The following is a 15892-nucleotide window of genomic DNA, read 5'->3' as shown; positions in this document are numbered from 1 at the left end:
AGGCAGACAAGTAGAGTTGAACCTCATTATTCACAGATTCCATATTTGCAGATTCACTTACTTGCTAAAATTTATTTGTAACCCGAAAATCAACACTCATGGTGCTTTCATGGACGTGCTGAGAGTGACAAAAATTTGAGTTGCCTGATGTGCACATTCCCAGCTGAGGTGGAACAAAGCGACACTCAGCCTTCCTGTCTCAGCTCTCATAGTGTAAACAAGCATCCTTTTCATGCTCTGTTTAATGCCACATTGTTCGCATTTTTGTGCTTTTTGTTGATTTCTCTTTTTAAAATGGACCCCAACTATAGTGCCGAAGCGCTGTCTTGTGTACCTACACGCAAGAAGGCTGTGACGTGCCTTATAGAGAAGATACGTGTCTTAGATAAGCTTCGTTCAGGCATGCAATTTAATGCTGTTGGCCTTTGAATTCAATGTTAATGAATCCACAATGTGTGTTAAATATGGTGTCTTTAAATAGAAACACATGTGAAACAAGATTATGTATTGATTGGTGAAAAAAAATATTGTGACCAGAGGCTTGCAGGAACGTAACCCTGTATTTCTCCTAGGAGCAGTGATTCGGTATTTGCCAGTTCATTGTTCATGGTGATTTTATAGAACATAAGGTATTTGCCAGTTCATTGTTCATGGCGGTTTTATAGAACATAAGGTATTTGCCAGTTCATTGTTCATGGTGATTTTATAGAACGTAACTACCACAGATAATGAGAATTGACTATACTGAGGTGTCACAGCGTTTGATAGTAAGTGGCATAATGAGGAAATAGAGGAAGGATCCTCGGCTTAAGACCTGAAAGATAAATAGGTTGAGACAGAGGAAGGTATTCTAGACACTGGAAACAGGCTGTGAGAAGTCCCGGAAGCAAGGGAGAACAGGGTACATTCTAGAACAGCAAGTTGGGTATGGCTGGGGTGCTGAGGAGGCTGGGGGACTAGGAAGAAATGAGGCTGGAGAAGAGACGGGCCTGAGGAAACCAAGAGGGTTTTGAATTTATCCTGAAAGCAGTGGTGGGAATGGGAGGCCCTGAAGGCCTTTAAGATTGGGGGTCCAGAGAGCAGGGGTATAGCCAGATTTGCACTGGAGAAAAATGACTCTGGATGCCACTGTGTGGTAAAAGGGCTGGAGGGAGGGCAGAGTGGGGGCGGTATGCCGAGCAAGGAGGCCGTTGCAAGACATCCAGGCAAGAGGTGGTGGAGAAGAGAAGATGGAGTGGGAGCAACGTTTAGGAAGTTGGGACTCGTCTAGGAATTGATGGGACTTGAGGGAGAGAGAAAAGTCAAGGGTGATATTTTGGCTCCTGATTTAGGCAATAGGGTAGATATGGTACCCTTCCTTGCAGGAGCATGGAAGGAGGAGTGGATTTGGGGGAAAGATAATAAGCGAGTTCAGTTTAGTCATCTTGGGTTGGAATAAACTAATCTTCTGGCAGGATATCAGACATCAGGCTGGAGATTTTGATTGGAGCATGAACAGCACTGAGAACACAGGTGCACTGAGGCTAATGAAGGGAGAAATTCACCCAGCACAAGGATAAGGTCAGGGCTGGGGCCTCAAGGACTTCCAGCATGGGGATGGGGACATGGCAGCGAGAGAGTAGAAGAAAAGCCTGGAGGAGAGCTTGTCAGGCAGAACGGAGTCCACAGCATCAGATGATGCAGCCCAGTCAGGAGGCTGAAACCAGTCAGGGGCTTCGACAAAGAAAGGTGGGCGTAGTCGTTTCCTGTGATTGCCATAACAAAGTGCCCCAAATTAGATGACTTGAAACAACACAAATTTATGGTCTGACAGTTCTGGTGGTTGGGAGTCCAAGATCAGTGGGCCAGCTGCATCGATCCTCTCTCCTAGCTTTTTTTTTTTTTAATTAATTTTTATTGTGCTTTAAGTGAAAGTTTACAGATCAAGTCAGTCTCTCATAAAAAAATTTATATACACCTTGCTATACACTCCTAATTGCTCTCCCCCTAATGAGACAGCACACTCCTTCCCTCTATTCTCTCTCCTCGTGTCCATTTGGGCAGCTTCTGGCCCCCTCTGCCCTCTCATCTCCCCTCCAGACAGGAGATGCCAACATAGCTCATGTGCCTACTTGATCCAAGAAGCTCATTCTTCACCAGTATCATTTTCCATCCCATGTTCCAATCCAGTCTCTGTCTGAAGAGTGGGCTTTGGGAATGGTTCCTGTCTTGGGCTAACAGAAGGTCTGGGGACCATGACCTCCGGGGTCCTTCTAGTTCCAGTCAGACCATTAAGTCTGATCTTTTTACTAGAATTTGGGGTCTGCACCCACTGCTCTCCTGCTCCCTCAGGGGTTCTCCATTGTGTTCCCTGTCAGGGCAGTCATCGGTTGTGGCCGGGCACCATCTAGTTCTTCTGGTCTCAGGCTGATGTAGTGTCTGGTTTCTGTGGTCCTTTCTGTCTCTTAGGCTCTTAATTACCTTGTATCTTTGGTGTTCTTCATTCTTCCTCACTCCAGGTGTGTTGAGACCAATTGATGCGTCTTAGATGGTCACCTGCTAGCGTTTAAGACGCCAGACTTCACTCTCCAAAGTTCTCCTAGCTTTTGGTAGCACCAGGTGTTCCTTAGCTTGCAGCTTCAGTGTCACGTTCTTCCTCTCTCTGTGTATCTTCTTTTTTATAAGATCACCAGTTATATAGAACAAGAACTCTCCCTATCTAGAATGACTTTGTGTTAACCTAACTGATAGCATCTTCAGAGCCCCCATCTGCAAACAGGTCTCAGGTACAGGAGTTAGGACTTCCTCATATCTTTTATGGGTGGGGGGGACACAATCCAACCCATAACAGTGCCGTCATGGGGCGCTGTGTCAGTGATGTAGTGGGAATGGCAAGGGCTGATGCTGGGGAGATGGAAATGAGGAGGGGCCCATTGTCAGTGACTCTATTGGTGTAGAATCTTGGGGTTGCAAGGGACAGAAACAAACTTAGTCTAGCTTGTGCATCAAGGGAATTCATCAGTTCATGTAACTGAAAAGTCTGGGTGGAGGCAAGCAGCAGGCAGATAACCAGAGAAGTGAAGTCTCCACAGACTCCATGAAGTTGTTGGAGTGGAGGGGAGAGTGCTTGCTGTGAAGGAGTCATAATGGCGGTGCTGGTGCACAGCCTTCCCTAAGGCAGCGCTGAACTCAGTGCTTTGCGTGGGGAGCTCACTGAGTCAGTCCTTCCATCACCTGGGGAGTGTGGGGGAACTCGTCCAGGATGTGTGGTAAAGTTGGCCCAAGCATTTTTTTGATCAACCATAGCTTTGCTCTTTTCTAGAACTTCTCTGCTACTGGCATGACAGGCTCTTGACTTAAAACCAGAGTTGTTTTCTGCTCTGCTAGGTTCTGTAAATATTTTCATCCCAAATGACTGAAAGTGGCTTCTTTACTGTGCGAAAAGTTTCAGAAAGAAAATTTTCCTCTCCTGTGAAGTATAATGTGGTTTTTGCAAAGCACCCCGAGGGTCCCACCATGTTGAGAAACAGCATGGGAGGCCCGCACCTGCTGGGTGAGGTGTTTCAGGGGAAAATTATGGCCGGTAGCCACCCAGGGGGCTTGAGTACACCCACAGGGCTGGCCCTTGATGAGTGCCAGGAACCCAAGGTGGGTGGTCACAGGAGAGGCCACAGCCCGGCATAGGAGATGGAGCACCAGTGTCCTGACCCACTAGGTGTTTCTGCTGTTAGAGTTTATATGTTACTGAAGAGACAAGTAATAAACAGTCACACAAAAAGTGTTCCTAATTAAAAACTGTGATAAGGGCTCTCGAAGGAAAAGTAGAAAATATGAGGCTAGATCATAATTGGGGGAGTCTAATTTAGATTTGAGGGGTCAGGGAGGGCCTCTCTGAGGAAGTGGAACTTAAGCCGAGGCTTCAAGCATGAGTAAGTGTGAGCCAAGTTCAAAGTGGCAAGAAGAGCCTTCCAGGCCTACAGAGCAGCCCAGGTGAGGGCCCTAAGCCCGAGAAAGTTGGGAATACTGAAACGAAGAGGCAGCCTGTGTGGCTGGGGTATGGTGAGCAGGCTGGGGGAGGGGGCGAGGCCAAACCCCACAGGGCTGCATTATTCATGTGAAGGGTCTTGGATTTTTATCCAAAGACTAAAAAGGAGCCATTGCAGAATTTAAGTAGGGACAGGTGACATGATCTGGGGTGAAGGTTCATCAAGTCCACTCAGGCTGCTGGGTAGAGAAGGCACTGGAAGGACCCAAATGCAAGCAGAGAGATAGGTGAGGAGGCTGTTGCCATTTCCCCAGGCAAGAAAGGATGATGGGTTGGACAGGGGAGGTGGCAGAGACAGTGAGGGTAGAGAGAAGAGAGACTGAGGCAGGCCCAGGATTGAGGATCAAGAATCAGAAGGCAGGAGAATGCAGGTACTCTCAGGAGGTCATGAGCCTTCCTTGGGCCTCTCCACAGTTGAGAGAGTTTGTAGTCTGGGACTCCCCAGGTACCTGAACAACAGGGAGGCGGCCTTTGCTAAGGTTGCCCGTATCTGCCCTAATAACGAAGCACTGAATTCCTGAATGTAGCGTGTTGGAGCATGCATGCATGTGCGCGCACACGTGCACACAAACACGTACACACGCTGCAGTCTTTATAATGCCAAAGACCTCCCCAGGGCACTTAACTGGAAAATGTTAGGGTTCAGGGAAGGCTTGTAAGAGGAGTGGTATCCTTTGACCAAATTTAGAGCTTAGAGACCTACGAGGCAGAACAGAGGAAAGGACGGTGGCCTGGAAACCAGGGGCCTTGAGTCCTGTTCCTCAGTGCTTTGCTGCTGACTGAGACCTCAGCTAGCCCCAGCTCTCCTGTCTCAGTCTCCTAGGGCTGCCCTAACAAAGTGCCACAAAGTGGGTGGCTTCTAAGAACAGAAATTTATCCTCTCCCAATTCTGGAGCCTGGGAGTCCGAATTGAGGGTGCCGGCAGGGCCATGCACACTCTCTCTGTTCTGGGGAAGATCCCTTCTTGTCTCTTCCAGCTCCTGGTAGTTCCATGCATTCCTTGGCTTGTAGATGCGTCTTCATGTGTCTGTCTCTCTGTGTCTCTTCTCCTCTGTCGTAAAGATACCACACAGCTGAGATGAGGACTCACCCTACTCTGATACGACCTCATGTTAACTGGTAACATCTTCAGAGACCCCATTTCTAAACAAGGTCATGTTCACAGGTACCAAAAACAAAACAAAACACACCCGTTGCCATGTTCCAACTCATAGCAACCCTATAGGACAGAGTAGAACTGTCCCACAGAGTTTCCAAGGAGAGGCTGGAGAATTTGAACTGCTGACCGTTTGGTTAGCAGCTGAGCTCTTAACCACTGCACCACCAGGGCTCCTCACAGGTACCAGGGGTTAGGAATTCAACATATCTCTTTTGGGAGACACAATTCAATCTATAATACCATCTCTGAAATGTTCCCCTTCTCTGAAGGAGTGGGGAGATAAGACCAGATATTCTCTTTGGGCTCTTTTTCTCGGTTTATGAAACTCTGTTATGAAAAAATCTGAATGTACTCCGAAGGTATGTTGATAGAGAAAGATAGTTTTATTTCACTTTAAAAAAAATGTAGAAACTATAAATGAGCAAAAAATGATATCAAATACTTATGTAACCATCATCTTTAATTGATAGCTGTTAACATTTTGTCATATTTTCCTCAAGTCTTTTTGTAGTTAAAAAAGATATTTTTCAGATAGAGTTCAAGTACTTTTTGACATCCACTATACCACTTTCAGAAACCCTGGTGGCGTAGTGGTTAAGTGCTACAGCTGTTAACCAAAAGGTTGGTAGTTTGACTCCACCAGGTGCTTCTTGGAAACTCCATGGGGGACAGTTCTACTCTGTCCTACAGGGTCTCTAGGAGTCAAAATCAACTTGACAGCAACAGGTTTCACTTTTTTTTTGGTACCCCACTTGCACTCCCACAGCCCTCACCTCTCCCTAAAGCAACCACTACCATAAATTTGGTGTCTCCTTCTAGTCCATTTCTTTGTATGTTTATGCTGCTTGAGGTTCGTTGTGCTTCTTGGATCCGTATGTTTCTATCTGTACATCAAATTTAGAAATCTTTTCAGCCATTATTTCTTCAAATCATTTTTATGCCCTAATCTCTCTCTCATCTCTTTCTGGTATGCCAAGGACATGTATATTAGACCATTTGATATTGCCTTTTGTAAGCCCATCCAATGATCTTTTTCTATTTCATGTATTGTATTTTTAATTGTAGACTATCTCTTTAGATTTTTTTAAAATAGTTTCCACTTCTTTATTAACATCCCCTACTTGTTCCCTCGTTAAATTAAATTCATTGAAATCCTTGAACATATTTATAATAGCTGTTTTAAAGTCCTTTTCTTCTAATCACTGTTTTCAGTCTCTTCTGTTGACTAATTTTTCTACTAGTTATGGATGGGTCACATGTTTCTGCTTCATTTTTTGTTGTATGCTGGACATTATAGGTGCTATGTTACTGAGTGCGTTGGGTTGCCTTCCCTCATAGATTATTGAGTTTTGTTCCAGCAAGCAGTTAATTTACTGTGGATCAGCTTGATCTTTTTAAGACTTAAATTTTTAAGCTTAGTTGGGTTAGTCTAAGGTGGCCTTTACTTTAGGGATACTACTACTTCTAAGACCTAGCTTTTCTGGGCTTTCAACTGAATGTTCAGGGTGTTCAATGAGATATCTCCATTCTGGCTGTTTGGAACTCGAGCATCTCCCAGGCTAGCCCCGTGTAATCTCTTATTGTTGTTCAGCTCACAGGTCCCCAAGAGTCTTTTTTGCCCTGCCTCATGGAACCTTGCTTTGCATATGTGCAATTTAGGACTCAGCCCGCATTCAATTCTTGGAGCTCCTTCTCTGCATAGCTTCCTTCCCTGTGGTACCCTGCCATGCAAATTCCTGGGGGAGGGAGCCTCTGTAGCCCTGAACTTCAGTCTTTGCCTCCACAGTTCAAAAAAGTACCTCAAGGCAGAAAGCCAGGGTGATTATGGGGCTACCTCATTTGTTTATCTTCTCTCAGGGATCACAGTTTACTTTTTCTGTTTTGCCCATTTATAATTGTTTATGACAGGAGGACTAGCCTGATACCAGTTCCTTCACTGTGGCCAGATCCAGAAATCCCATTTTTTGTGTTTTTGCACATTAAAAAATAATACATAGCAATATTTTGCATGTATTTTAAAGTTACACTTAGTAGTAGTATATGGCTCATATTCTTCTGTATCTTCCTTTACATGCAGCATATTTTTAAAAATCTGTCCATATTGCTATACCCATCTAGTCACTTAATAAATTTTGGCATGTTTTTGAGTCTCTGTGAAGAGCAAGGCACTGGTCTAGGCGCTGGGTGTACAGTTGCACAAAAGACCCACTCTCATGTTCAATAGGGAAGACAGCTAATAAACAGATAAACAAGCACATATATAGTATCTGAGAGCAATAAGTGCAATAAAGACAGATGAAGCAGGATAAGGGAATGGAATGCGACCAAGGCAAGATCTCTTAGAAGAGGTGATATTTGAACAGAAGCCTGACTAAGAGAGAATGTGACCCATGTAGATAATCTGGGGGAAGAGAATTTCAGGAAGAGGGACTAAGTGTACTGAAAAACCATTTGAGAGTTTTAAGCAGGAGTGTGTCATGATCTTATTTATATTTTAGAAAGGTCTTTCTGGTTGCTGAATGGATAAGGGGAGCATGGAGGGAGGAGGCTACTGCATTAATCCAGGCAAGAGATGGCAAGCGATGATTGGCTTGGACCAGGGAACAGCAATGGAGATGGGAGAAACGGTCCCATTTGGAACGTAGTTTAAAGGCAAAGCTAACAGAATTTACTGCTGGGCAAGTGTTGAGTAAGAGAGAGAGAGATCAAGAATGATGCCAGAGTTTTGGGTCTAAGGAACTTGGACAAACGAAATGCAATAAGCTGAGATGGGGAAGGTTTAGGTGAAGAAATGAATAGTTCTGCTTTGGACATGGTGAATATAGGAGAGCTATTAGATATCCAAGGGTGATGTTCTGCAATCAGTTTGATATCATTTCTGGAGTTCAGGTGAGAGATTGGGACTGGAAATTGTGTTTGAATGTCATCATCGTAGAGATGGTATTTAAGGCCCTGGAGTGAATGAGGTTCCCGAGGGACTTAGTATGGAAAAGAGAGGTGGTCTGAGACCTTAGCCCTGGGAATATTAATGTAAGACCAATGCTTCAGTGTAAGGCATTTCTATTAAGAGATCCAGCAAAGGAGACTGGCAAGAAGCAATCTTTTAAGTAGGAGAAAGACCAGGAGAGTGTGGCCTTCCAGAAGCCAAGTGAAGCAAATATTTGAAGATGAAAGAAGTGATCTGCTGGGTACAGTACTGCTGAGAGGGTAAATGGGGATGTCATCCGTGATATATAAAGACTTCCATTCATTTTAGCAGCTATATAGTATTCCGTCATATGAACAGATAAGACTGCATTCATCTGTGTCCCAATAATGGACATGTAGGTGGTTTTTTAAATATTCTTCCAGTTTCAGCTGTTGCAGTAAACATTCTTGAACGTGGTATTGATTTGGGCACATGTGAGGGAGTTTCCCTTTGGAGTATATCCAGGGATGGAATCACTAGATCACTGAGTAGACTATGTACAGCTTCACCTTGGCAAGGTGATACCAAATTGCTTCCCAAAGTGGTGGTGCCAGCAGCTTTTCCTAGCTTCATGTTCAAGAGACCTCATTGCTTCACACTCTCACCACCATTTGATAGTGTAGACTTTTTCATTCTTGCCCATCTGAGAAGTGAAAATGTGTGTGATGGTTACTTTAATTTGCATTTTCCTGAGTACTAGTGAGATTGAGCATCATAGCCACTTGGGGTTCCACTTGCCTTTTAATATCTATTGCCCAATTTTTTGCTTTGTAAGATTTCTTTATATATTCTGGAAACTAAATCCTTTTCTATTAAATTTGTTGCAAATATTTTCTCACAATCTGTGGTATGTACTTTAACTTTGTAGGGTTTTTGTTAGGTTTGGTTGGTTGGTTGGTCATACAAAAGCTTTGAGTTTTGTTGCAGTCAAATCTATCAATTCCCTTTGTGTTTTGTGTCTTATTTAAGTAATTTCTTCCTATCCTGAGGTCCTGAAGATACTTGCCCTGTATTTTCTGCTAAGAATTTTCAAGTTTTGTTTTATACATTTATATATGTTATTGTTAGTGTCTCTGAAATTTATTTTGTGTGTAGTGTGAGGTAGGGATCAGATTTTTTGTTGTGTTGATGGTGAAAGCCAGATGTCCTGTCTCTCCAGCCTTTCCCACTGATCTGTAATGCTGCCACCATCACATCTCAGGTTCCTCGGGGACATGGGTCTATTTGGGGCTCTCTTTTCCTGTTCCACTGATCATATTACCTATTCTTATAGCAGTTTTTAATAATGTAACTTTATAAAAAATTTTAAAAACTTTGTTAAAAATTAATATCAGGTAGGATAAATTGGGCAGGGGGAGGATTCTTTGTTTTTTGCTTTGAAGCCTCCCCCATTTAAATGATTGTCCATAGTATATTTAGAACAGCACTGGCTGAACTTTAAAAAGTCCATTTGTCGCTCACCTTTCAAGAACTGATCTGTGGTACGAGTGGGGTCTCACTGCACTTCTGTGAAAGTCTGGGCACTTTTACTTTTAGCTCTCCCCCTTCTCAGCCAGCTCTCACCTCCGGTTTTTCAGGTTGTGATGTCTCAGAACCATGGGGCCCAGCTCTTCCGGTATTCACCCATGGGCCTGGGGTGGGTATTTTGTGACGGGGCCGCAGAACCAATTCCATTGGTTACTGCCAAGCAGACCACAGGGACAGGCCTGTTGGGTCTGGGGTTTCCTGTTGCCTCACTGGCACTGAGAACCTGGATTCTAAAAATAAAAGCACAAGAAACCACCGTGACCTCACAGTCTCTGAGCTCACACAGTGCTCTGAGTGCCCTGGCACTGTCTTCACCCCTGCAGCCTGGCTCAGCCTGGGCCTGTCTTCCCATCAGAGCGCCGTGGGGTCCGAGGGGTCCAGACAGGCTCTGAGGGCCACCCAGCCTGAATCTCTACCTCCTCCATCCCCAGGCAAACACCCGCAGGGCCAGGGTGGCTCCTGCCGAGAGGATGAGCAGATTCCTGAGGCACTTCACGGTTGTTGGGGACGACTACCACGCCTGGAACATCAACTACAAGAAGTGGGAAAATGAGGAGGAGGAGGAGGAGGAACAGCCGCCAACGCCAGCCTCTGGTGAGGAGAGCAGAGCTGATGACCCAACTGCTGGCCCTGCCCCAGCACCCAGGCCACTCCCAGACTTCAGGACCACGTTGCGGAAGCTCTTCAGCTGTCACAGGTTTCAGGTAGGTGGGGCAGAAGACCGAGATGCCCTGGGGGTGTGGGGGAAGAGCTCAGCCAGGGTCATGAGGCCTGGGTGGGGCCATCTCTGCCATCCATATCCAGCAGCCGCCCTCAGCACTGGGCGCACAGCAGACAGAGCCCACAGTGTCCAGGGGAAATGAATCATAATCGAAAGTGCATTAAAGGCCCATCAGTGGACAAATGGCTGAACAAAGTGCACTGCATACATACAATGAAATGTTCCTTAGCCATAAAGAGAAGTCCTGATAACGTGCTGCAATATGGATGAACCTTGAAACCTTGTGCTGAGTGAAAGAAGCCAGTCACAAATGAGCACATAGTATAGGATTCCATTTATGTGCGATGTCCTAACAGGCAACTCAGTCAAGACAGAAAACACGTCATTGGTTGTTGGGGGCTGGAGAATGGGGGAGTGACTGCTAATAATGGGTATGGAGTTTCCATTTGTGGTGACGAAAATGTTTTGGAACTAGATAATGGTGATGGTTGACGACACGGTGAATGCACTTAATGCCACTGAATTGTACACATTAAAATGGTTAAAATGGTAAATGTTATGTTATTTGTATTTCACCACAATGAAAAAAAATAAAGAATAAACATTGGAGATGGGAAAAAAAAAAAAAAAAAAACTCATTCATTCCTTCAGCAAACATTGAGTGCTGGCTCTGAGTTGAACAAGGCCCATTGGGTCTCGTCCCTCACAGAGACTCATCACCATGGTCCTCAGTCTCTTCATTTGTGAAGTGATGCCAGAAATGTCCGCCTGGCTTTAACCCACTGCCGGCCTCAAGGTGTGGTTACGGGGAAAAGGTAAGAGAGGAGGTGGGACTTCAAAGTATAGCAAAGCTCCCTGGACTTTCTACAGGGTTCAGGGTTTGTGCTGACACCCTCAGAGTTTGAAGGGCAGATGGAGGTTGAGTTTGCCCTCCGTGAACCACCCTCTGCCTTCAGCCCTGAAGTGGGCCTCTAGGGGTCTGGAAGCATGTTGTGAGTCTCCGGAGAACGTGGGAGGCTCAGTGACCTTAGGGAAGGGCGAAGCTCCTGTCAGTCCAGTTCTAGAATGGAGCCATTTTGGGGATGTTACTGTCAGCTTCCTCTTAAGACAGAGTAAACCATTTCCTCCCAGTTCCAATGTCCCTTTTGGAAACAGAGAGAAGCCGCCCTTGCCTCTCCCATCGCTGACCTTGTTCTAGGGTAAAACACACAAAAAATTACTTTGGTCTTTTTTTCCCTCTTGTGTGGCTTAAAGCATTGAAACAAGGCAACAGCCTAGCTCTCTGTGCATGTTAGCTCACTCCCTCTGTGGCTGTGACAGGAAAGGAAACATGGTATTAAGTTGTTGGGATAGAAATCCCAAACCCTAAATTTCAGGAACAGAAGGAAGGAGCCAGCTTCCTTCCAGCTGCAAGAGGGAGTCCTGGGCCGCCCCCTCAGGGGCTTCTCCTTGCCTGGCCGGGCCACAGGGCTTCTTGGCTTGCTGAGGGCTGGTACCCTGACCTGGGACCCCCAGGGACCCTCCTACTGAGAAAAGAGAAGACTGACTATTGTCACATAAGTAGAGATGTTTATTCATTCACATGTCAGTTGTTTATTAAGCACCTACTGTGTGCTGGGGGGTATAGCCACACATAAGGCAGATAAGGTCCTCGCCCCTATGAATCCCATGGTCTTGAGTGGAAGGAACTGTCACCCAGATATGATTATGAATGGAGATAAGTATTACAGAAGAGGCTCTGAGACATCCTGGAGGTGGGAGAAGACCTGCTTTAGGATTGGGAGTCAGAGGAGGTGACATTTCACCTGGCACCTGAGGGAGGAGCAGAAGTGAGCCCAGTGTGGCGAGGGGAGGAGCTTTCCAAGCAGCAGGGACCTGACATGGAACAGAGACGGCAGGGCCTGGGGGCAGAGGGAGAGCTTGGCAAGAGAGGTGAGGGCACGTCCTGAGGTATGGGTGGCCAGCGAAGGTTCTGGGTGTGCGGGTGGTGGGGTGGCGCAGTCAGCTTTGTAGAAGGGCTCAGGGTGGAAGCAGGAGGCCAGATTGGAGTACGGGAGAAGGGTTCAGGGGCTGTGATTCTCTATAGGTAGAATCAGCATACCAGAAGGTTTTGCTGGCATCCTTCTGCAACCCCCACCTGTTGTGATGGTATGAAGTGGCCATGGTCACAGGATATATGGCCAAGTGCTGTTACTTCTTGCACAGGGATGACATAGCCAAGGGAGAGAATATGGACAGATAGGGTAGAATTGGGCCAGAGGACGATAGAAATAAAATAATTACTGTGGTAAAACATATGTAACACAAAATTTTTCATTTTAACGTGTAGAATTCAGTGACATTGGTTACATTCACTGTGTTGTGTACCCATCACCACCATTCCCAAAAGCTTTTCATCACCCCAAACAGAAACTCAGTACCCCTTAAGCAATAACGCCTGATTCCTCCCTCCTTCCTGCCACTGGTAACCCCTATTAAACTTCTGTCTCTATATATTTGCCTATTCTGGATATGTTGTATAAGTGAGATCAAACCATATTTGCCCTCTTGTAACTGGCTTCTTGCACCGAGCACGATGTTTTCAAGGTTCATGGTTGTCGTAGCATGTGTCAGAACTTGATTTCTCTTTACGGCTGAATAAAACTCCGTTTTGTTGACCCATTCACCTGTTGATGGACATTTGGGTTGTTTCCACCTTGTGGCCGTTGTGAATAGTGCTGCTATGAACACGTGTGTACAAGGATCTATTTGAGATCCCACTTTCTAGTCTTTCGGGTATGTACCTAGGAGTAGAGTAGCTGCATTATACATTAATTCTATGTGAAACTTTTGAGGAAGACCTTTGTTTTTTTTCACCCTCCCCCTTATCTCGGGTAATGCTCCCATCTTCTCTCTGGGGTAGGAAATACGGGTAATCCCACTCTTCCCAGGAGGCACTGAAGTCTGGAGAGGCTCCTCGTGTAGAGGCTCTCAGTACTGAGTTGTCCTGAAGGCCCCAGGCTAACCCACGATCCGTCTCCTGAATTCTGAGGCTCAGTTGGGCCCGAGGTGCTAGGGCAGGAGTTGGAATCACTAAGGAGCACTGGATTCCCGGCATTGTTCTTTGTGACGCGGCTCCCTTGGCAATAGTACAGCCTTCTGAATGGGAGAGCTTGGGCCTTGGGGCTTAGCTGACGGAGAATGGGGTTGGGCCCTGGGTATTGTAGTTTAGTGACCTTGGGTCTGTGTCCTATTATCTCTGTGCCTTGGTTTTAGACCAGATGAGCGCTCAGGCAGGCCCCCTTAACTCTAATAAAGCCAAGGGTAGAAAATGAAACGCCAGAGGCTTGGATCTTTTAAGCTACTGAATATGGGTATATGTGAAAACTTCATTACAAAGCAGTTTACTGTGCATTTTTCACAATAAGCCACGCCATCAAATAATTACTGCAACAATTAGAGCCAAAGGTTGAAATGGTCAAAAGGTTTAATAGTCTGTTCTGCCATAGGCCTGAACTTTTTAAACCTGAAACTGCAGAGGTTGTCAAGGTAATGGCAGATTAATTTTCAGAGGTCAGAATCTATTGATCTGAGCGTGTAAAAGGCAAGGTCCTGGGGGAAGTAAGTGATGGTCCCGAATGTCCAAGGGAAGAGAGGGATCACCCGGTGTCCTTCAGGGTTCCTTCCCATGCTGCCATCTTCACCACCGTGACCATCTCCCTGTGGTTGCCCCAAATGCAGTCACCTCCACGCCACCATCGGTGCCCCACCAACATCATCACCACCTCTGTCACCTTCCCATGGTCTCCTCAAACTCAGTCACTTCCAGGCCACTATCAGGGCCCTCCCCAACACCATTACTCCATCACTGTGACCATGTCTGCTTCCATCACCCCATCACTTCTGCTTCACTCAACCACCATTTCTGAGACCGCTCACACTCTACCCTGTCACCCCCTCCTCCACCACCAGTAGGGTGCCAAGCCCACGAGACACATGGCATAAGACTGCATGGAAGATTGTCTTCCCAGAGCAGCTCTTCTCAATTCTCCAGGAAACCCAGGGCTTAGCCACCCTTGCCCCGCTAACGAGCACATACAAACTGCGGTGAGTGTTGCACGTCTCTGGGCAGAAGCTGTTTTATCTGTACAGTGGGGATCACCATCACACATTGCCTGAAGTAGGTGGTCCCCAGAGGTCCCTTCCAGGACTCAGATCGCTAAGGCTGAGATGTTTTGCATTATTTATTGAGAATCTGTTCTGTGCATACCCCTGCAAGAAATATAGTGTTTATTTACTTATTTATTGCCATCTAGGAATTAGCAGTGGGGTTTGAGAGATGCTATTTGAGAAACAGGGAACGGATAGAAAAGGACTAGTAATGGCCAAGGGGTTGGTAAATGAGTGGTGCAGACACGCTCCACAAGGGCAGGGAAGGCAGAGCCCGCCGGAGGGAAGCAGGCCCGGAAGGCAGCGGAAGCCTTCTCTGTAGGACAGGCAGCTGGGCCTCCAGGTTCCGTGTAGAGCACTCGGGCTACTGGCAGCGGCCTTCGCCCAGCTTTGGCATCTTTACTGGGTAGTTTGAACCAAATGTGTCCAAACCAGTACTTATAACTTAAAGAAGGGTCCCTGTTAAACCTGATGGTTTCTTTCTACTTCCCGCGGCCACAGGTTATCATCATTTGCCTGGTCGTTCTGGATGCCCTCCTGGTGCTTGCCGAACTCATCCTGGACCTGAAGATCATTCAGCCTGACAGGAACAACTACGCTGCCAGGGTAGTGTGTCGGAAACTGTTTGGTTCACTTTGCTATCCACACTGAGGGTGGGCAGAGTAGGGTAGATAACACACAGGTACGTGCACGCGTGCGCACACACACACACGCACGCACCGGCCAAAATACACCCTCGCTTTGGCCTGAGGATACTTCTCTGTACCTACACTTGAGTGTGGGTGTGTGTCACTTTCCATCTAGAAGCATCATAACACCCTGAACAAAGTATAATGGGCTGTGTTATGAAGACGCCAAGCATGGCAGAGCAGAAAAGCCCCCGGGCCTTCCCTTGGTGGGCTGTGTCCTCCGTACTGCATCATCAGGAGGCCCATCATGGCAGGAGGCCCGCTGTTAGTGACACCTGGTTAAGGCAGTAAATGCTAGACAGCCCTGCCATCCAGGGGGACTAAATGAATAATTTCTTTTCTAAGGGTCAGCACAAAGCTGGTTCCCATGAGGTGGAGGTTAAAGATGTCCCAAATATCCAACTTTTCCAAGCTGCTGTCCCACTCCCTCATCTCTAACATGGACTACTTCCCCTCCCCTCAGTGCCGTCCCTCCCGTCTTTGGGTTCCGTAATTCACTGCAATGTGTCACAGAACTCGTGGACCATACTTACTGTTGAGGGGTTTATTAGGGAAGTAACAGGGTACAATTTGGGATCAGGATCAACTTGGAAGTAACAGGAACAACAACTCAGGATGCAGTTCCTCGATCAGGACAGCTGCTTCTTGTCCTCTG

General features: G+C 46.4%; 1 protein-coding gene across 3 annotated transcripts in view; it reads left to right on the top strand.

Moving 5' to 3' along the window:
- HVCN1 (hydrogen voltage gated channel 1) overlaps window positions 1–15892 on the top strand; it is a 41910-nt gene that overhangs the window by 20621 nt on the left and 5397 nt on the right. For all 3 annotated transcript variants that reach the window (XM_049867053.1, XM_049867051.1, XM_049867052.1), the window contains 2 exons: window positions 10110–10382; window positions 15050–15154. In XM_049867053.1, coding sequence (XP_049723010.1) covers window positions 10149–10382; window positions 15050–15154 — 339 coding nt within the window. In that variant the 5' untranslated portion in view covers window positions 10110–10148. The remainder of the gene's footprint in view (window positions 1–10109; window positions 10383–15049; window positions 15155–15892) is intronic.

The sequence above is a fragment of the Elephas maximus genome, chromosome 22 (genome assembly GCF_024166365.1).
Source record: "Elephas maximus indicus isolate mEleMax1 chromosome 22, mEleMax1 primary haplotype, whole genome shotgun sequence".
Lineage (NCBI taxonomy): Eukaryota > Metazoa > Chordata > Mammalia > Proboscidea > Elephantidae > Elephas > Elephas maximus.
The sequence above is the reverse complement of the archived record's forward strand: the minus strand, read 5'-3'. Positions and strand labels throughout refer to the sequence as shown.